We start from the raw sequence: 22361 nt of genomic DNA, 5'->3' as shown, positions 1-22361 counted from the left end.
TTGAGTTCAGTGGAACAACATCTGTGCATGTGTATTTGCAGGTTCTGGTTCAGCAAATGGAAAACAAGTGGATGTTTTTGACCATCTGAATAAAGTTAGTGACATGCTTAAATATCTTGCTGAACTGTGATCTAAGATGTGGGGCAAGAATTTTACCTTCCTGCAAAGAGACATAGACATAGCTTGTGGCACTTCAGAAATATAAAAGACACATAATTAGAAATAATATTTTTACTGAATTGTGAAGTGGTGTACTCTAGTCCACACCTTGCTGTCATTCAACTTTATCTGGTTGTTCTCATTCCAACTTCATTCCACAAACATGAAACCATCAACCTGGAACTCAGCTTTTCTAGCTGGAGCTCTTTAGCTTTTGGAGAGCAGCGAGTAAAAGCACTCCATTTTTTCATTTGATGATTGGCCCATGCAAAATAGTCAAGATACTTTGATTTAGCATTTTGATTTGCTTTCTAGTGCTTGATACATGATACGTTCATTTGAAGCAAAAAGTGAATCAGCATCCATATGGTTTCTACCTACAATGGCTGCATCCATTGATGAAAAATATTCATCCTGGTTTCACAATTAATTTGACTTGGATTATTCTTCCCATAGATTTATGTGACATTGTCTATTTTCATCCATCTCCAATCCATTCAGAAAGTATGGATGAGAGAAGGGGCTAAGGAAAGGCCTTTAGTGTATATAAAATCTCTTTCTGATTCTGAAGGGCATCAAAGTTGAGCTGAAGTTTTGATTTGTGCTCAAGTTTATGGGCAGATAATCTGGATGGTAGGTCAGTCTGGATTTCGAGTCATACCCACCCTTAAATACCAGTGAGGATGTACACCACCAAGGAGTGTGGAAATTTGTTGACTTAGAAGGGATGTTTCCTCCTCACACATTAGAAACTTGCAAATTTAGGCCTCAAGATTCAGTGTGCAAAGTGAAGTCTTTAGTTTTCAGGAAGCTGTAGTCATCTATTTTGGGATAGAATATTTTTGTGAGATCCTCTCTGAAGGAAAGAATGCTACTCAATAAAAGGGAAAGTTGATTGGTTAAAGCTTAGAATTCCTCGGAAATGTGGAATGTTCTTTGTTTTATCTTAAGAAATCTCATGGACTTTCTGAGATCAGTTGAACAGGTTCACTGCAGAATTCATGTCTGTCATAACATTAGATTACATAGATTATTAGATAACATTAGAAAGTGTTCAAAGCAGAATATGGAATACTTCTGGAAACATCATTCAGAATGTTTGATTTTCCAAAGCTAAGTTCACCCATATAAGTTCAACTGATAAGGTACAAAAATGCTGGAGTAAACATGACTTCCTTCTGCTTCCAGTTACCTGAGACTAATTACATCTAGTGATTTTAAACTGTAAACAATATGGAAAAATCTCCTGACTGTCATTTGTCCTTGTTAGGTAAAAGTGGTAAATCCATGGCAGAGGGCTGTTAGGTTCACTCTTGGAATTAATTCACTATTTTTCTCCTCACACACGTACCATTTGTTTATGAAACTCCAATACTAGAAAAAGGATAGAGAGGAGACTATCTGGCTTGCATGATGGGATGTAAATGCATTATTTCTTTGCATGACTGTTTCTGTAAAATATATCTAGTTCAGTGGTTCCCTCTCTTTATTCTGAACAAGGGCATGTGCTGCAGAACCCAGCCATCTCTTGTATATCAAGCCACCAAAATAATCTCTCAGGTGGTCCAAAATAATTCCCACTGGTCTTGGGGAGCAAAAATTTAAGAGCTGAATTTTTCTTTAGGTAGAAAGACACTGCACTGCTCTCAATTTCCTCCCTTTCTGGTGATCTGTATCTACCACAGAGTTAAGGAATTCTCATCCTGGGTCCCCATTTCAAAGACACAGGGTTTGGAACCCATGAGAGAGAGGATGCAGTAGTGTGCAAGACAAGAAATGGTGATTTATCCAAGCTAGTCAGAGAAACTAGCATTTTTGTCAGCTTGTTTGGGATGGATTTGTATCTCCTCTGTTTCTGGAACTGTTCTGGAAGTTGAAAATAATATTTTATTGAATGTAAGGAAGCCAAATGAAGTGGGACCACTGTTGCCAGGGGAAGAAGAGCAGCTAACATCAGAAGGGGGAGTCTGAAAGGCGAGAGCAGTGCATGACCCCGTGGGTGGGAACCACTGTGCTAGCCCCGCTCACAAGGATGGTGTGACCGGTGCATGCTTCACGCCCTGGCACCAGCCATGCGCATGCCGCTTTAGTGCAGGAGATCGTGTCATGAGAACAAACATTTCCTCAGTACTTTTGTAAAGATCAATGAAAACTACAACCCCAGCAGACCCAGATTTCATTTCTTGGAAATGAGAATAAAGTCCATTTTTTTTCCTGATGACAGTCATTATCTGGAAAGAAGCTTGGGATTTGTTTGGGGTTCTTTTGTATATAACACATGGTTGAATATTTTGATGTGAAGCTGATGAATTATTGTCTGATGATTTTACTGCTCTGGCTGCCAGATAAGAACAGAATTATCTATATTTGCTGCATAAATCATACTCTTATGAACCTGAATGTTACTTCAAGGGTTAACCTTCAGGATTCAGTTAATGAGGAAGGCTTCAGCTCAGGTAACTTTAACTTAGACTAGAGACCTGCTTTTTGGATTTCTCATCTAGATCTTTCTATAGTCAATAAGAGCCAAGTTCCCCAAGTATAAAGTCATCCCAAACTGAACCACACTTTCCTCACTCACTGATTACAGTTGCTGATTTCCTACTGACTATAGAAATGGGTCTAAAGAGTAGTCTTAGACAGGAAGTTTAGCCTCTTTAACAGCTTAAAACAGATCAGAAGAGTTCTAGCTCATAAACCTAAGATGCTCAAGCAACAGTCTTTGGAGAATAGTTTCTTCCTAAACTGACTCTTATCAGCAGGGATAGCTGCAAAACTCTGAAAAGAAAATCTGGGAATGCTTTCAATTTGTATTATCTACCTTAAGTCCCACCACACTGAAGAAAACACCAAGAAACCCCACCCCACAAATGAGCATGCCAACATATGCAGAGGAAAATGTCGCTGCAAATAAGTAGGGTTTTGTGCTGAATGCATAGGAATTTCTTGTTCTGATTTTATCTCTGAGGAGGGTATAAAATCTTAAGTCCCAGACTTTCATAGCTCTGTGACAGATTTCTGCATATCTTGCTTATATTGCTGTCCTATGCTTAAAAAAAGCCACTGTATTAATATTTTGGATACTTTGCATCATCTACTGACCCTTTTCCTTCTGGTCTGGTCCCTACAGGTCCTCACCTCAATTTATGCCTCTTTTTTTTTTATGCAAGGCAGTTATCACAGGAGTTTTAAGGGGCAAACTTTGGGACAGTTTGATATGTATTTTGAAGAACTAAGCAAGTTTCTGGAGAGAAAGTTAGAGGCGTCATGTAATGACAAATGTATTATTTTAATGTAGTACTAAACGGCTTTTTATAAACAACAGCAGTCTTTTGCCTCATCTATTTTTCGGCTTCTTTGCCATTCAGGTTCTGTTCCTTAAAGATATTTTTCCCTTGAGAGTTTCTCCACAGTGTTACTAACTCAGACCTTGTGACATTTAGTACGTTGCTCGAAGCCAGTGTGTAGTATGTGACCACTTGGCTCTTCCTTTCATTTGAGATTCATCTATCAATCACCTATTGTCAGTGACCTGTAATCCTCCCACCTGGAGAAAGCTGATCTCCACAACAAGCCTGTTGCACAATGTTTTCAGAGCCAGAAACAAACTTGGTCATTTTATTATCACAGAACAGATCTCCTCATCCTAAAACTGCTTTGGTTCCTCCTTTGTTCTATCTTATGCCACCGTCTGCACAGATCACCACCAGGGTGTCCATGCTTCATTGCTCTTTTTTTCTTTATATTAAAGAAATTCTCACTCTCACAAGCTTGCTCTCTCTAACACCTTGAGGCTCATCAGTTTATATTGCCTGGCTGACTCTGTTATCACCTAACTAGGTTTTTGGTGCATTTCTTTGGACTAAAATTGTTTCCAGTGGTGATGTACCATGATTCTATACTCTTCTTGACCATATCTCAAAATTAATTCCTCCTTCAGACTTTGATTTATTAATGAAACTTGAGTCTCTCTCTAACACCTTGAGGCCCATCAGTTTATATTGCCTGGCTGAGTCTGTTATCACCTAACTATATTTTTTGATTAAAATTGTTTTCAGTGGTGATGTGCCATGATTATATACTCTTCTTGACCATACTTCTCAAAATTAATTCCTCCTTCAGACTTTGATTTATTAATGAAACTTGAGAATTTATTTTCGCTACTTTACCCACCCAAAATCCCACATGCAAATAATTCCATTGACTTTTACTTCTTAACCTTTATATTTCATGCCCTTTTCAAACTTGCTCATTAGTTTTCTTCTCCTGTATTTATTTGCCCTATGTATGGCAGCTGAGTGCTTGAAGAATCCAAATTTCACAGAGAATTGAAATATCTGTCTTGTAAAGCAGTACTGCTCTCAAAAGTGGTCAAACACAGAAGTGAAAGTGATGCAGAAAAGAAGGTGCAGGATCTGCCTAAGTAGTGGAACACAAATCACTTGCTGGGACTCTGCAATCACCATCAGTTCAGAGCTGGCAGAACCTTGGTGGGCAAAGCAGATCAAGATTCCACCCTAAAAGCAAGAACTCTGGAAATAATTTTTAAAGCTATTTTACATTTTAAAATGCATTAACATATTTTAAAGACATTTTGCATTTTTAATAATTTTTAATTTTTAAAGAGTTCTTAAGCTCAAATGTGAGATTTTTCAAAACGTATTTTGTCACAAATGTCAACAAGCAACATATTTTCCTACAATTTTTACTCCATACATTTGTCTGCAGTTTGTGCATCTTTCCCCCATGCCAGGAATTCTTCAGGAAATATATTAGGGCGAAGTCTGAGTAATGTAGATATCCTTCATTTAGACTGTTGTAATTCTTCACTCAAATCCATGCTTTTATCTCCTGGAAATAGGAGGATTCTTCAGGACTAAATCTGTGTCTCTGTACCTAACTCCTCCTTAGCTGCCACTTCAGTAGTTACACACACGTGCACTTCATCCGTGCAATGACAGGGCAAGTGTCTGGACTTCCTAGGCTGCAGAAATTACATTCACAAGTATTTTCATATCAAAAAGAAAAATCAGAAGGGTTGAAACAACTTCCTACACCCAAAGGTTTAGTTCTTGCAACTTTTCTGATAGGGAATCCCATATTTCATTACTCCCTGGGTCAAAGACATATTAATCAGAAACAGACAGTTGAGGTGAGAACTCCAGTAATTCATGTAAAAAAATCCCAAAAAAACAAACAGCACAAAAACTTGCAGCAGCTGTGATGCTCAATGCTCAGATAAAATCCATTGTGGTGGGATACTGCAACAGACAGAGCTCTGAGATAGAAATGGGTCTTTCTTTCACAGCTCCAGGTCTGCACACACATCTCCATCTTTGGCCACTATGTCCTTGCACAGTGGACCCTCCCCATGCTTGCCTCTCCTGCCAGTTTAGTGGCTGCAGCTGAGCATCCTGCAATGATACCTCACCTGTTCACTCCTTCTTCTGGTAACCATAGCTGCTGATCCTCTAGCTCTGCTCCCATCTGTGGCTCTCAGAAACCTGCCAGCTATACAGCCTCTTCCCTCCCTGCACTCAACTTACTTGATCTGGTGTTTTTTTGGGTTGGGTTTTTTTGGGTTTTGTCTGTTTGTTTGTTTTTAACAGATATGCAATTAAATATTTGAGCAGCAAAGTGAACTATCAAATCAAATATTTATACAATCTATCACCTACAAAGTTTTCAGAACATATATAAGCTGATAAACTCCCCGGGAAATTCCTATTCCTGTTGCTGTTTTAGTGGTGTTAGTGTTTACCTTTAAGATCATTACAGTCATCAGGCTGTCAGGAGGGTTAGCGGTGCTGGTAAAATGGCAGGTAGATTAAATTCTATCTCTGTGTTGTCGCTGAAGGACAAATATATTCAGACAGTAAATCTCTAAAAGGACAGACAGTGCAAGGAATAATGAGAGGAATAAAATTTGTCACTTCACTACGACTGCTGTAGGTCATGGTGCAGAGAAAACAGGAAATCCTGCACTGCCATGTCCTTAATCACTGCTTGGCAAAGCCTTGCCAGAGTTTTGCTGGTGATTTATTTGGTTCACAGGACATCTGACTTTATTTTATTCCTGCATGAGAGAGTTGAGGTTGTTATATTTAGATAAGAGATGGCTCTGAGGAGACTTTAGAGAACCTTCTAGTACCTAAAGGGAGACTGCAAGAAAGTGGAAGAGGTGCTTTTAACAAAGGTACACAGTGACAGGATGAGGAGGAATGGCCTCAAACTGAAAGAGTGCAGGCTTAGATTAGACATTAGGAATAAATTCCCCACTGGAACCACTGGAACAGGTTGCCCAGAGATGTTGTGGATGTTCCATCCTTGGAAGTGTTTTAAGGCCAAGCTGAACGGGGCTCGGAGCAGCTCAGCCTAGTGAATGACATCCCTGCCCATGGCAGTAGTTTTGTTTCTTGTCTTTATAATAAAACTACTGCTTCAGGTGTGCTACGTGAGCTGAAGCACTGTGACACCTTGCATGGAGAGGATAGCATGGCCCTCGGGTAACAACATTCAACATTTCAACATCAATACCAAAAAATGCTCATAAAAAGCAGTTCATTATCTGTGGACCTTAACTGTTGCTTACAGAGACATTGATAATTATGGTAGCCCCAGCAGTGTCCTTGTATACAAAACAATTATTTAGCCTATTATATAGTTAAAGCATCATGAAAACAAGTTAATAGTGTACAAAGGAGGAAAATGATTACTTTTGCTTATTTTGTAGCCAAAAGCTGGGTCTCTTGGATCGGGTTCGTGGTACCAATACTAAAGGAAAGCTATTTACCCCTCTGAATGTAGATGCCATTGAAGAAAGTCCTTCAAAAGAGCCTAAGAATGTTGTCTTGAATAATAAGGAGCGTTTTCGCACTGCATTCCGAATGAAAGCATACGCTTTTTGGCAAAGCTCAGAAGGTAGCCCATCTGTGTTGATTTCTTTCTATGCATCCCCTGTTTCCTCATTTTATTTTGTTCTTCTGCATATTCTATTGAAGGTTTGTGACTTTCTGAGACAAGGATGTCTGGTACCTGGTTTTATGCAGTATGTTAGGGGAAGCACAAGAAAAAGAGTCCTGAAGTCCAGGCAACACGGTGCTTGAAATCAAATACAAGCCCTTCTCAAAACCAGCAATTGATATGGGATAAAGCCAATGCTGGATTCAGCCTATTTGGCCTGGAAAAAGTGGGCACACTAGGCAGTCAATCCCCCAAAAAGCACACACCATCATGGCTTGGTTTATGAGCAAGGATGATAAGCTAAGCTAGCTCCCTGCTGGACTGCATCCAGCCCTGCAACAGCCTGTGTCCAGGCACCTCAAATATACCCTCACTGCCATCTCATTAAACCTCGTTTATAGAGTCAATGTCTTCTTCCCTCCCCCTCTCTCCCCAAGCCTGCTGCCCCTCAGAGGTTTCTATTGGGTCTCCATGCAATAGGGCATTTTTCCTCTCAGCTTCCCTGAACACACATTTTCCTCTTCTTGCCCATAACATCAAAATGGTCTTTAAACAACAGGTTCCCCTTTCTTGGGCCAGCTGGCACCAGTGCATGCTGGACATGCTTCCATGGATGTAGCCAGGAACTTGATTTCCTCCTTCATGAAGGTACATGAGCTCCTGGCCATGCCAGTGAGAGGAGAACTTGCCCTGTGGCTTTACAACTTGTTTTAGCTTTTATGTAAAATAATTTGGGCAAAGATCTATTGGAAAGGAAGAAAAGTTCCAAGTGTTTTATAAATGCTGGAATCTGAGAGGAGATCCTTCAATAATGTGTCTTACAACTGTCCCAAAATGATTAAATCCCTTTCAAGACCTGACCAGTGAAAGAAGCTGTAAGAGATAGTTCTTTATTAAATTGCACTTACTTTATGTAGTGCTTTATTCAGCCAGACATTCCTCTAAATATTGTGTGGTGAGATGTTCACACATCTGGTTTTTGACCTGCTTTGCAGATGCAGGAACAGGGGAACCCATGGCAGAAGACAGAGGTGACAGTAGTGATTTCCCTATGGAAGATATGATCCCCACATTCAAGACAGCCATCCGAGCTGTCAGGTAAATGTCTTTTTGAAGGATGATACTTCAGGAAATAACATTACCATGTTGCGACATGTTGATGCACTGTTTCTGTTATTACTTTTTTTAAATGCAATAGATAAGATAATTCTAGTGTTTTCAAAAACATGAGGCAGACCCTATTCACTCTGTTGAAGGTATGCAAAAAGGAGAAAGTTTTTCAGTAACACTGACTGTCATATTGCAAGATACTCCACAGTGTTTTTATTATAATATTTTGTACTGTTCCTTGTTAAAATGTTATAGAAATATATCTTTCTCAATTTAGTGACTAATATTTATATGAAACTGGAACTTTTGCTGAACAAAAAATCTGAGCTGACTCAACTCTTTATTCACAATTATATGAGTGTGCAACCCACTTTTCAGCTGTCATATTTTAATAGATGCTGAGGTCTCTATTTCAGCAGTTTTTGGCTTGTGACATGTGTCACCTCTATTTTCATGTCACAAGAGATATTCCCTAGGATTAGAAAACTCCTAGTAATCCTTGGTCATGTGTTTAGCACATCGAGCAAATAGAATTCATTCATTGATGCTCTGTTACTCCTCAATGCAGTACTTTTGACTCTCCTCCCTTGAAAAATGCCCCCATGAGAAAATACTTTGCTTTCACTGCAATTGCTGTTTATTCCAGAAGTTGTTAATTTTTGGACCAGGGACTTACCACCTTCCAGGTGGTAAATATTGCAAGACTGGAGTGTCTCACATTTATCTTAGAAAAACTTCAGGGAAGATGATAATAAAAATGTAACTATATATTTATATGTATATAACCATGATATGTACCCTCCTGGCTCTTTTCCAATTGGGTGCAGGAGAATCAGTTTCTAAAAATTCCAAGTTTTCTTAAGACTGCTGAACGCCAAGTGACACAGGCTTTGCTCATGTTATCCATGACTTCTTCCCTCCCATTGGAAGGTTCTTCATCCCTGTTCTCCACAGCTTTCCCTTTCTTTCCCTGATACCTGCTTTCTTTCAAACATGTTATTGTTACTTTTGAAAGACTCCTTCCCCACATCCTGTCCAAATCTAATTGATTCATGCAATTTCCATTTAAACTCAATCAGGAGCCAAGATTTTTTTTCCTTGTGTAGGCTACCCAGATCCTGAACATTAATTGAGAGTAATTCTTTCAGACAAAGCTACTTAATGGATTTCAGGGTCATGATCAAGGAGATTTTAAATTAGAATTGCTAACATCGTGATCCCTATTTTTCCTTTAAGTCTTTGAATGTGTAGTTTTAACAGTTTGCTGTTACCATATCTAATTTGGCAAAAATAGGCACAGGTATAATTTTGAAACCTTGAAATATTTTTAAGCAACAGAGTTAAAGAATCAGCAGCCCTTAAAAAGTTGCAATAGAATTATCTTTGCTAAATGAAAGTTTATACAGACTTTAAAAACATTGAAAAACCCACCAACCTTAAATAAAAATCAAGTTAGAATCTTAACAGATGACAGCAATTTCCCAATTCAAACAAATAAGTACCTATAGACTCTACTGAGAAAGGAGACATCCAGAACCCAGGTCTAAACCATATGAAAGTAAAGATTTCATTGTATAAATATATTTATTCTATTTATTTAATCTACCAAGATATATATATATATAATATATGTATAAACAGAAAAGGATGAAAAATGAACACCAAACATTTAAACATTTTTCAAGTTCACTGGCCAGCAGTGTTCCTTGTTATAGGAATTCTGTTACTAAATACTAGCTCATTTTATAGCCATAGCAATAGTAAGATCAATCATATATATGATACTGCTGTTGTCTTCAAGGACACTTCAGGCAGTTCTAAAAAGTTTTCCCCTCTTCACAACCTGAACTGCTGCTAACTTTTTAACTTCCACATTTATACCTAATTAGCATTTCCTATCCAAAACTTTCCCAGGTGCAAAATTAAAACTAAGATGAAAATGATTCAGCATTGCATATACTATAAATTTGCTTTATAATAGACTGGAGCATAGAAGAAGCAGCTTCAACTTCACAGCTTTAAAATCTCCCGTGACCTGTGTTGTTCAAATTCAAGCTCCAACTGTGATTCTGAAGCTTTAAACCATTTTAAAGACTATTAATTATGCAAAAACAACTATTATAAATTTCCAAATATGGCATGATGTTATAGATTCTTTGTTTGTGTTTTATTGCTGTGTTTAGAAATAACACGCTCAATTTACAAACACCCAGAAAATTCATTCATATTTTGAAAAAAAAATGGAAATTTTCATAATGGAATTTATATAAGAAATTAATATTTTTTTTTCTGTTTATTTCACAGAATACTACAGTTTCGTCTCTATAAAAAAAAATTCAAGGAGACTTTGAGGCCTTATGATGTAAAGGATGTGATAGAGCAATACTCAGCAGGGCATCTTGATATGCTTTCCAGAATAAAATACCTTCAGGCAAGGTAAGAATCTTCTGGTAAATTTATAGCTTTGCTGGAAAAATGAAAACCTTGGCCTGTGAGAACAACATGAACAAAATGAAACCACTGGCCTAACAAGACCACCTAGAAGCCATGCCTTTGCATGATGTAGCTGGTCCACGAAAAAATCTTTTCCCAAAGACAAAAGGCAGGTGAGAGCTAGCAGGGATAACTGCAGGGAGAGACCACTGGCTCAGATTTAGAACAAGGACACGAGAGTTAAAAACTCCTGTGAATTTCCTTGACCATGCCTTATTTGATCAGGATCAAATTTCTCTCCTTCTCCCTGTTTTACAGATGATAAATAAAAGCAATAGTTGCTCTCTATGAACTTTTCTTTGGGCTGGATTCTCTGATGATGTGTGCCTAGGGAAACATCCCATAAAAGTGCCCAAAAATATCAGCACAGAACGTTTCACTCAGGAGTAATTAACATATCTGAAAAAAAGTTAGAATTTCAGGCCTCTGTGATTGTTCAGGTGCAATCTGCATCCACAACTGTTTCCTCTCAGAAGGGATTCATTGCAATGTGCTTTTAAGGCACATCTACAAAAACTTGTGCTTCTTGTCCCCTGATCTATGAGCCCAGGTCAGAGCTTGGGGCTGGAAATCTGTGTGGGCCTGAAAGCACGTGTCCAGATGTGTGCCCACATGTGTGTGCAGATGTGTGCAGCTGTCTGTGCTCAGTCTCTGCACAGCACATTCCCTGAGGCCCTCAGTGACTCTGAACAACAAAATGCCACAAAATCACCTTAATTTCTCTCAAGAATGGGCTGAGGGAGTGTAATATTTGCTGCACATTTGGGCCTTGTCTGGAGTTGCCTTGGCTTTGGAAGGCTGCTCTGATCTTTCTGCTGAACTTTGTAATTTCTTATTTCAAAGTCATTTTCCCTGCACTGGGCTATCTCTTTTTAAGTATTTAGCATGTCTATCAGCAATGCCTGGGGATTCAAGCCAATATGTAGCTAGCTTTGTGAGGCTTGCCTGGAGCTTTTTCAAGTTCCATTTTCAAAACTCCATGGGGCACTGTGAAACCATGCAAGGTATCTGCATGGATTGTCCACTAATACAGATAACTGGTGTGTAGACCATTGCTGATTGATATGTGGCCATTTTGGGGGGTGAACTGAATAAACAGACACTTACTTGCACCTGAGCAGTTGGATATGACAAATGAAAGAATATTTGATGTAGTAAAAGTATAATTACATGTGTTGGAGCATTCCAAACAATCTTTCTCCTTTTGTGCAGAATAAAAAATCGCATAGACTTCCTTATGCAACTCCATTTAAAGTTATGTTTTTCAAGCCAAAATAATAATTAGTAAAGAGTAAAATATTGCTGACAATTAGAAACAACAACTGACAGAATGTTATTGGTTTGTTAGGAATGTCAGCAATTCCACCTTTTGCCAAGTTGTGATTTTCATTACCCTGCAGAAAATCTGATGGGTCTCCTGATATTTTTAAGAGCAGCTGCTATTGGATATATTTTGACAATCATGCTGTTTGATTCCTTTGAAGGAAAAGAAGTTGTGTTTCAAATGATGAAGTTTGGAAACAGTGAGCTAAAGCATTACTTAATTACTATTAAATTACCAGGTATTTACAATTCAGTGCATTGATTGTGACCCAAAAGAGAGCAGACACATCATGAACCTCAATATATTACCAAATCAACATGTGCTTCCTTTTTGAACCTTTGCTTCAGAGATGCACAGCATATTCTGTCACGGGTTAACATTTGGAGATCGACTTACACAGTTGCACTTTTCTTTTTTTCAGAGTAGATATGATTTTTACACCTGGACCTCCATCTACTCCCAAGCATAAGAAATCCCAAAAGGGAGGAGCTTTTTCTTACCCTTCACAACAGTCTCCCAGGTGAATTCTTTTATACCTAGTATTTAGCACAGCCCAACACAGAATTCATTCCAATAAGCATGATCTTTGTTCATCCACTGTTATAGTAATGATACTGAGGGAATATGTTGCTATGAGATACATGTGGATAAATATTGATCCAGAAAGTCACAAGAGCAATAGACGATGGAAATCTAAACAATGGCTTCTTAATTGTCCAGCTCAACTTCTCCACAGTTTCAAAATATGGTTTTAAATTAAATGCATGCATTTGATTGCTGATGTGCTAATTTTCTAACATTTAACTTGTAAACCCACTTAAAAGCTCAATAAAAATCAGTAACAGTTTGAAAGTAAATTAGTTATCTTCCTGAAGGGCCCACCAAATGGCAAGCAGAGATTTTTAATGCTGCAGCTTTTAAATCAGTGATTGGTGAGAGATACTCAAAACAAATTGAAATAACAGATTTCTGGGTGTGAAAGTTGCACCATATTATTTGATTGCTGCAATCCACATAGAAAAAATTCAATAATAAATGACATTTCTTCTGTTGTTTACAACTATCAATCTGTCAATAAATATCCATCAAGAACCACACAAGACCATCAACAATCTGTCCCCAAAGCTGTTGTGGTTGCTCAGAACAAAAGCAATCTTACAGAAAATAAATTATCCCACACAGGGAAAAATCTGAAACCACGTAAATGTGAAGACAGAGACCTAGGTATATGGAAGAGGCAGTGATCATTTGGGGAGGAAATCAGATTGCAAAAACTGCATGAGCCCATATCACCAGTAACCCAATGTGGAAAATCTGATATGTTTTAGGTATAGATTTTGCCCTTGTACAGTTTAGTAACAGATATATTTTGGATTTTGTCATGAAAGAGAAGAAATTGTCATGTTAAAAGTCTTAGAGTATAATTGTTCCAAATCATGTTAAAGAGCATGTTCTCAGAAATTGATTTTCTAGACTTATCTAGGAAGATATTGATTCATTTGACATCTGTTTTGAAACTGTTTGATAAAGGTTTAACTTGATCATGAGAATCCAAGATCCCATGAAGTTATAAATCAAGCTCTTTAGTTAGAGATCATCTTTTTATCTAATGAATTTGGTCCATCTGATGGACAGGCAAGAGGAAATTGCATAGATGAAAACCTACTGGAATCAGCTTTAAATCTCCAGACCAGACTGTCTCTTTTCAGCATTTCCAGTCTCTGACACTTACTATTTGATATAATGAAATTGAGAAAAAAAACACAGTCATCCTTGGAACTCAGATTCAGTCTCCAAAGGCTCTAATTATAAAGAATTAGATTTAAAAACACATGGCCATCTGTAGACCCACTAACTGCACTATCTTAATAATTTTCACAAACCTGAAATTTTTCCAACAAGCTGGAGATTAATTTTAATTTTCTTTTGAACTTCTGGTGCTTTTAAATCTTTATTTTAAAGTTGAAAAACAAAAACATTTAAAAAATCTAGATTATATTTTTTAGGCATGCATTGGCGTCACATAGAATAGACTTTCAGTCCTGTATATATTTATCTCCTGTATATATATATATTTGTATAAACAGCTGAAAGGGCTCCAAGGATCTATATGAATAAATCAACAAGATGGCAATTCTGTTTTCTGATATAAATTACTTATTGTGATGCAAATAAATATAACTAATAGAGTTATGAATTCTTTGCAGAAATGAACCATATGTAGCCAAAGCATCTACAGCTGATACTGAAGACCAAAGTATGATGGGAAAATTTGTTAAAGTTGAGAGGCAGGTAAGTAATTTCATGACAATAACAGAGGCTGAGGTGCTTGTTCGGAAATGACAGAGCTGATATAAATTCCGCATGACTCTGGCTGACCCAGGCAGAATTGCACTGCTGGTGGTGAAGACTCACAGAGATCTTGTTCTAATGATCACAAAACTAATTTTTCATGAAAGAATTTGCTTACCTGGGAAGTGTGCCTTTTGAAACTTGTTGAATCAATGTCACTGTGTATGGCAGAAGACCTTGAAGTGGGACTTTTTAATTCCTGTAGCATGAGTACCCATCACATCTGGTGTTTGGTGTGAGCAAGGCCTTTTCCTGCAGGGTCTGGACTCAAAATGATTGTCCACTCTTGGGCCCTATCCAAAAGAGAAAGGAAACTAGTTCTGATATGTAACCTTACATGTGGGACTGTAAGGTAGTGTTAGGGGAAAGGTCTTATTCTGAGGCAGTTAGGGGATCAGCTGTCATCCATTTCAGCCCAGCTTTGAGGGAAGGTCACGGTTATCGTATGAACCTCCATGACCAATAAGCATGGCAGCACACCATTGTACATGTATGGAATCATGACTCTTTTGAACAACTGAATTGAGGCAATATCATGACATTGGTATTTTTCAGGTAAATGACATGGGGAAGAAACTGGATTTTCTTGTTGATATGCATATGCATCATATGGAACAGCTGCAGATACAAGTTGCTGAGATAAGTCCATTGAAAGAAACCGCTTCTCCTGCAAGGGAGAAGAGAGAAGAAAACAAATATTCTGAATTAAAAACAATAATATATAAATACACTGAGCAGTGTTCTCGTGAAACTCCTTACAACTTCCAGCAGGTTCCAGTCAACAAAGTCAGCCCCTATGGTTTCTCAGCACGGGGTCATACGGCTCACTCACAACCTTTCTCAATAGGTGGGCAAAACTCTGGCAAAATGCAAGCCACACCTTCCTCAACTTCATATGCAGAAAGGCCAACAGTTTTGCCTATATTTACATTAATGGACTCCCAGGTTAGTTACCACTCCCACGGGGACCTTCAAAGCCCTTACTCAGACAAGGTGTCTCCGAGGCAGAGAAGGAGCCTGACGAGAGACAGTGATACTCCATTGTCCCTTCTCTCTGTCAACCACGAGGAGCTCGAGCGCTCCCCGAGTGGCTTCAGCATCTCCCAAGAGAGAGACGACTTCCCCTTCGGCCCCAACGGGGGCTCGGCGTGGATGAGAGAGAAACGCTACCTAGCAGAGGGGGAGACAGACACAGACACAGACCCCTTCACACCAAGTGGCTCCATGCCTTTGTCCTCTACAGGAGATGGGATTTCAGATTCAATATGGACCCCGTCAAACAAGCCAGCTTAAAAGTGTGTGGGGGGCAGTCACTGGCTGACTTCTCCTTGTAATGTAAGCATACTTTGTATATCTCACTTACTCTACACCCAAAGCTTACTAGTTCCAAACACCAATGGCTGCATAAGATGCATGTGATATTAGTGGTAGTCATTCTGCACCATTTCATACAATTTAATAATGCAGTTTTTTTCATGCTATCAAAACTAAGGGGCTTAGTTTTGAGCATGGTTTGCATGACTTTGCCCTATATAAATGGTACAGCTGATTTCTTCCATGATACATATCTATCTGGTACTCTTCAATACATCAATGTTGAATTGATAAGAGACAAGATATAGTGGTCCTTGCTACATTTTGTAAACAGAGCAGCAAAATAAAAATATTTTCAGGAACAATATCCCTTTGTGGAAACATAACGTCTGAATCATTTTCCATTATAAGCAAATCAATCTCTAATCAACCATGCCAATGATTTCTAATATCAAAAGCAGGGGAAAACTGAGTTAAAGTATGACCTTATTGAAATGTTTTTGTGAACTAAATGTTTCTCATGTGATCTCTGATAGAACTACCCCTGAAATACAATGTTGAAATGAAATTAAGGATAGGATTTTAAATCATCAAAGCCACCTCCTGGGATTGATCATAGGCATTTATTTATTGTAAAATGTAAATAGGAATCCCTCAAAATACTTTGAAAATCTTCACTAGTGTTTATAAAATTGCTCAAAGTAGGATTATAATGCTTTTTTTTAGAAAATCTTTTGCTAAGTCTATTTGCTACCTATGGGGCCAAATTTTCTTTGTTACAAAAACAAGGCTGCTCACTGTAGAGAACTCCAGGTTTATACACTCCACTCTTCTATTGACTTAGGTGCTGCTAAGTAAGAAGCAGAATGTAACTCAGCCTCAGTTTCCCAGTCTGTTAATTGGGAGTTACACTTCCACACATGCTCACAGGTTGAAAGGCTCAATTCTCTAATATTTGCCAAGTGCTTTGAGCTCCTCAGATGTGCAGAAAATTGCTATTCTCTTCCCTGCAAGTTCTACAGTGTGAGATGCTGCCAGGATCTGTTTCTCTCTGTTTACCTTTTCTCTTGGAAATGGAGTGCTCCTAATCCATGGATGTGTGCTATATATAGGATTAATGTATGAATAAATAATCATCATTTTTTTCATGCGTCCCTGAACAACAGAGAGATAAGTATGCTCCCTAGGCCTCAGCCAAATATTTTTTAATGGAAGTTGGAAATTATTGAGAAGGAGGAGACCAAGAAAAACACTGGACCACTGGAAGGAAATTAATCAAAGAGCTCACCACTATAGTGGGAATGTAGTACCTATAAAGCTAGTGAAATTAGCATATCCAAATATCCTATACAGGTCTTACCTGGTGTCAGTCAATGTGTCCATGAAATAGCATCCATGTGGTGTCCAGCTTGGTGGCTGTGCACTCTTTACAGCTGTGGGAAATGAAGGAGTACAGTCAGTGAGCACAGGGTACAGCAACAATGGCACACATCAAATTCAGGATGAGATTAATCTCACCTTTGACTCAGTTATCTACAATGACCAAATGTCTACCAACTTCAAAGAGAGCAGAAGATGACTTGCTTAGATGTCAGATGATCAGAGACCACACAATCAGTGTTAATTGTCTCACCTCTCCCCCACTGATCCAAGGTGCAGCCTCTCTCCATGGCTCATCCCCACCTCATGTCCAGGACAATCCCTGTCGCTCCACACAATGACTTCCCTACTGTGGCCAGGGCACTGACCAACAAAGATGGCAGGATTTGGCCCAAATAAGGTGTTACAAAAGGGACTTTCTGCAGAGACTGCTTGTATTGCACTGCAGCTGCACAACTGAGCATCTCTGGCACATCCAGTCTGAGCCAAGAACATGTTACTGGGCTTCCCAGTGCTTACTGGGAATTGCACAGCCCTGGATGGAAAGTGCTCCAATGACAATATTTTGTTGGGTTTTTCTGACCATAGTAAACTTTTGATTTAATTCCTCAGCATTGTTGACATCTCATGGCAGTTGTTCCATATGGGGAATTGTGTTCTTTTCCAGATGTGGGCATTGCCTTCATCTTCATTGTTTGTTCTCTATTGGAAGAGACATCTAAAGGATTAGGAGCTTCTTATTTCATCTGCTTCTTCAGCTAAATCATGTTTCATTCTCCTGGGATAGATCTTCAGGAAGAACAAATTGCTGTTGTTACTGGATTAAATACTGCAGACCAGTTACAGCCTTTGAAGACTGGGCTGAGTCCATGGAGCTGTTCTGAAGCCAGTAACTATGATGGTATGAGGCACAATTTTGGTAATTACTTAATTGACAAAATAGCATTGACCTGAAAGATAATCTGCATTTGGCACAGTTTTGTGGCTAAATTTACAAAGAATAAAACTAAATGACCAAAGTGTAATTCGTTATAATTTGGCATAATTGAGAATTCTTTGGCCCTTACGATTCTTGGAAATATACCCATTTTACCTGTTGCAGCTTTCTGAAAAAGTAATAGATGTCTGTGGCAACTTGTGAGATTTAACCCTCACATGACAAGAAAATGGAATAGAATGAAAAAAAAAATTAATATTGCTACATTTCTGAAGTATCTGTAAGTATGCACTAGACAAGCCTGCTTCAGTTTTCTTGTATATAAAGGGCCTGTTGTTCCTACTGATTTAATCTGAATTTCTTCCTTCTTTAAATTCTTCCTAGAGCTAAGCAATCAAAAATGAAGGCAGCCAAAAAGCAGGTGCAGTCTGATCAATTTGTTTGTGACTGTCTTTGACAGTGGCTGTGCCATGCTGTTCCCTGTTCAATTCCCACTGAAATTCTTCAGTTCAATTTTCTGTTCTTTTCCATGACAGGTCATATAAAAGGAATCTTTTCTCAGTATTAAACCTGGTTGAAAAATCCATAAATAGCCTCCTTATCAAGTTGTGTTCTTTCCAAGCAAGGGCAGAGACTTGGTGAATATTCACCTGCACACAGCCCCAGAGAAAGCAGGATTTGGGCTGCCCTGCACTCTGCACACTTAGCAGATGAACAGTCTGGAAGTTAGTGTTTTCTCTGGCCTGCAATCACCCATTTGCAATATGCATCTTTAAAGTCAGGTATTTGTAGCCACATCATTAAATATTTAATGATGCCAGATAAGATCTGCCTCTTCTTAAAAAGCACTGGTGATAAACTCAGCAAGATCCTCTGCAGCACATATCTATGGGTCCTGTGAAGGAGATCCAAGAAATGAGACAGGCAGATCTGATTGGCTTATTTTAATATTTATATTTCTTAGCACTGAAACCTGTATTGCTCTGTTCATAAGAATTCTGTTCTTAGCAGCTCTCTGCCATTTACATCACTGGGGTTAAAAACAGGGCATCCATCAGTTCTGCTGTCTGTGATGACAACAGATAGGTGTCAAGGTGTCACCAGTAAGGTGAGATCTGGAGACCATCCTGATCTGGGATTTGCACACGAATTCCTCAGATTCCAATCAGGGTGAGTCCAGGGAGTGCATTCACCTTGGAACTGTGGTTCACGTGCCAGCCACAGATACTGGACAAAGCAAAATAAACTATGTGTGATCCCAGTAACATTAAGAATATCAAGACCTGTTTCCAACACAAGGAATCTCTATTCACAATTTCATTTGGGAAAGGCATCAGGGTCAACAATAGTCTTCGTAATAGGAATTAATTAGATTTATACCTTCTTCTGCATGATGTTTCAGTTTAAGAGTTATCAATTCTCTTTGGGTCAGACCTTTCTAGCATCTTGACTGACACTAGCACTTTGTTTGCTTGTACTTAACATTAAGAAGTGTTAAATTACTTTGATGACTCTCATCTCATTTCAGGCCTTGAGATATTTTTTGTAATTTGAAACTGTGGAGCTTTTCTCTGCCCTCCTTGAAGTAAGTTAGAAACCTTCTCACAGTGATGCACTGGGAGCAGGGCTGGGTTCTAATCTGCCATTATTTATAAATTTCCTTGTGAAAGACAGCACTGATCTGGAGACATTTTTCTTGGCTACATTTTGAGAGTGATTTTCAGTCCCCGCCAGATGTCTGGAAGTCTTCAAAAAGGTGAATCTGTGTTTACATTGTGTGCCTCTCTTTGCAGCATTATTATCAATTAAGCTTCCTCATTTTAGATGCAAACGGGGACTATTTGATTAAGGCAAAAGTGAATGCTTTGTTGAAGTATGAAGGTATGATAAATGTGGTTTATGCTCTACTTAGAGAGTTGGCCCTTTAAAAAAAAAAATCTAGTCAGGTAATGGCTGTTGTCCTTGCCTTGGCTTTTCCCTGCCCTGAACTTATGACTCTGGCTCCTATCTAAATAAAAAATAAATTCAACCCATGGAGAGATTTATTAAAAAGTCCCTAAATTGTCTTTTGGTTATATTTGCTCTGTTTTTATCTGTAATGTTGCTGCATTATTATGGTCCAGAGCGGAAATAGTTTAAAGTTTTTCTGATTCAAATGGTGGCCCATGAGTGCTGCAAACTAAAGCTCACCCAAACCTGGGGGTAGCAGAGCCTTGTGGCCTTCAGGACAGCACCAAGGTGCAACCACATTGCAAGATCACAGCCTAAAGCAATCAGAAAATGCAGAGGGAGGAGCACCCTCTCCCCTGCAGGGAGCCCAGCTGCTGCAGAGGTGTCACATCTGCTTGGGTAAGACCTGAATCCATCCTGATTGCTGCAGAGCATGAGAGTAAAGAGCTGGATCTGGATTCCTGGCACCCCACAGCCCCCACCACTGAGCTCTAGGTGTGTAAGAGCTGCAAACCTAAATTTCCTGCAGCACCTCGTGAATTTGGTGGGATGTCACTTTTTCAGGAGCACAGCTGGATGTGAGTGCTCCATTTGAAGATTATTTTAAGAGGTGCAGAGGAAAAAGGAGCATTTTCAATGTTTTAGCTGGGCACTCTAGGAATGAAGACCCTGGGTATCACTTTTCCTTCTGGTTTTTTAGGCTGTAAGATTTGATCCTTCCCAATGCAGCTTTGAGTAGCTTCCCTTTGAAGTTAACTGAAGCAAAATAGTGAAAATGGGCTCCTGTTTCCATCATGAAGAACACACTGAGACTGAAGGTTACATAGCCAACTGCATTTTGTTTTCTAGTTATGGCATCTTATTATTACTAGTATTTGTGCCTTGCTCACTGAAATCTTCTCCATGCTACAAAGATGCTTTTCAGATTCTGGCTGACAAGGGAACACAACTTTTATACAAGTGGCCTTTAGTGCTCTTTATAATATTATTTATTGTAATTTTTAAACTGTATGTGTAATTTCTATTCTGGCACTGTCCAATATTTGAACAAATTTAATATGTTTATTTCAATATATTATGCAAACAATACTTCTTAACTGATTTTTTTATGTTCTGTCTTTAAAAACTGCACCACTTATTAATAAATAGAAATTTCAATTATGATGTGGATGAATTTATTTTCATTTAAATCTTGATGTCTTCACACATATTCAAAGAATACATTGTCAAATGTACCCCCAGGAGAGACATTGGAAAAGACCCTTTTGACTTCATCTAGGTAGGACTAAACTCAGCAAGTTTTATGTGGCTTCCACAGCCAGCCCTGTCAACACACAGTAGATCCCATTATTTGTGACATCTTTTGATTTAGTGGCCATGTAATTTATATGGCTTTGAGCATATGTGAGGGGGAAAATGAAAAGTGGGAGAAATTGCATTCATATTGGAAACATAACGTGCTAAAATATTATGAAACTGCAAACAAAATATAGAGAGAACACAGTAATGGTACAAGCATGATCAGAATATTCCCCTGCAGGGAATTTGCTTGAATTCTGCCGCTGGTTCTGTTGCTTCATTTCTGTGTGGTCCTGTGTCTGAATGAGACGGGAAGAAATCACGTGAAACATCAACTCTTCCCAAAAATTTAGCTGCACACAGAGGGGTATTTTAAGGCATTCTCTGTGGCTTCAGTTTCACGGCTGACACCAAGGAATGAGCTCTGCTGACCACTGAAATACAACCTAAAATAAGTTTTTTTCAATTTTTTGTGGTAGATAAAAAAATATTCAACATTTATGCCATGTCTTATCCCACTTCTAAACCAGTGTAAAGGGGAATAATTAAAAGATCCTTTAGTACTGCAACATTAAGTTGTTGTGCTTTTGAATCTTTAAATTGGGAAGAAGGTGTGATACCTATTCTCAGGAAAAGCCCTGCTTGTATCCAGGGGTGCAGCCTGTGCTTACCTCTATATGGGACTTTGGGGTTCCTGCACAATTGTCCCCCACCTAAGCAGAATAAGACCTAGGGTCAGCAGTTTAGAAAGGGTAAAATTGAAACAGTGTCAATCAAGAAACAGTGTCAGGAGGGGAATTTTCCCAGTGTACCCTTATGTTTCTTTGCAGGATGCTTTGATTTTTAAGACTCACCAGGGTAAAGCGGTTGCTTGACTAACACAGAGCATCCTCTTGGAACACAGAGAAGGGATGGAATCAGGAAAGCCAAGTCTCATGACAGAGAGCAGCAGGGGAGCTAGACGTTATTTAAAGAAATTGCTCTGTAGGATAATGCCTGTCAGCCCAATGGGTTTGGGGCAGCACCACAGCTTTTCTCCTGCTTCTTTGTGTCTGGTGCATATGGACAGCAGAATACAGA

The 22361-nt window shown here is 38.8% G+C and overlaps 1 protein-coding gene across 2 annotated transcripts in view; it reads left to right on the top strand.

Moving 5' to 3' along the window:
• The window catches only part of KCNQ3 (potassium voltage-gated channel subfamily Q member 3), a 191228-nt gene extending 170085 nt beyond the window's left edge, over positions 1-21143 (top strand). The window contains exons 9-15 of one of the 2 annotated variants that reach the window (XM_039715481.1): positions 6893-7080; positions 8118-8220; positions 10537-10668; positions 12471-12569; positions 14257-14341; positions 14957-15736; positions 17763-21143. In XM_039715481.1, coding sequence (XP_039571415.1) covers positions 6893-7080; positions 8118-8220; positions 10537-10668; positions 12471-12569; positions 14257-14341; positions 14957-15694 — 1345 coding nt within the window. In that variant the 3' untranslated portion in view covers positions 15695-15736; positions 17763-21143. Of the gene's footprint in view, positions 1-6892; positions 7081-8117; positions 8221-10536; positions 10669-12470; positions 12570-14256; positions 14342-14956 lie in introns of both variants that reach the window. The other variant, XM_039715482.1, reaches the window with a different exon arrangement.
• Positions 21144-22361: the final 1218 nt, after the last annotated feature.

The sequence above is a fragment of the Passer montanus genome, unplaced genomic scaffold (genome assembly GCF_014805655.1).
Source record: "Passer montanus isolate IOZ18808 unplaced genomic scaffold, ASM1480565v1 scaffold33, whole genome shotgun sequence".
Lineage (NCBI taxonomy): Eukaryota > Metazoa > Chordata > Aves > Passeriformes > Passeridae > Passer > Passer montanus.
This window is presented reverse-complemented; position numbering and strand designations above follow the sequence as displayed.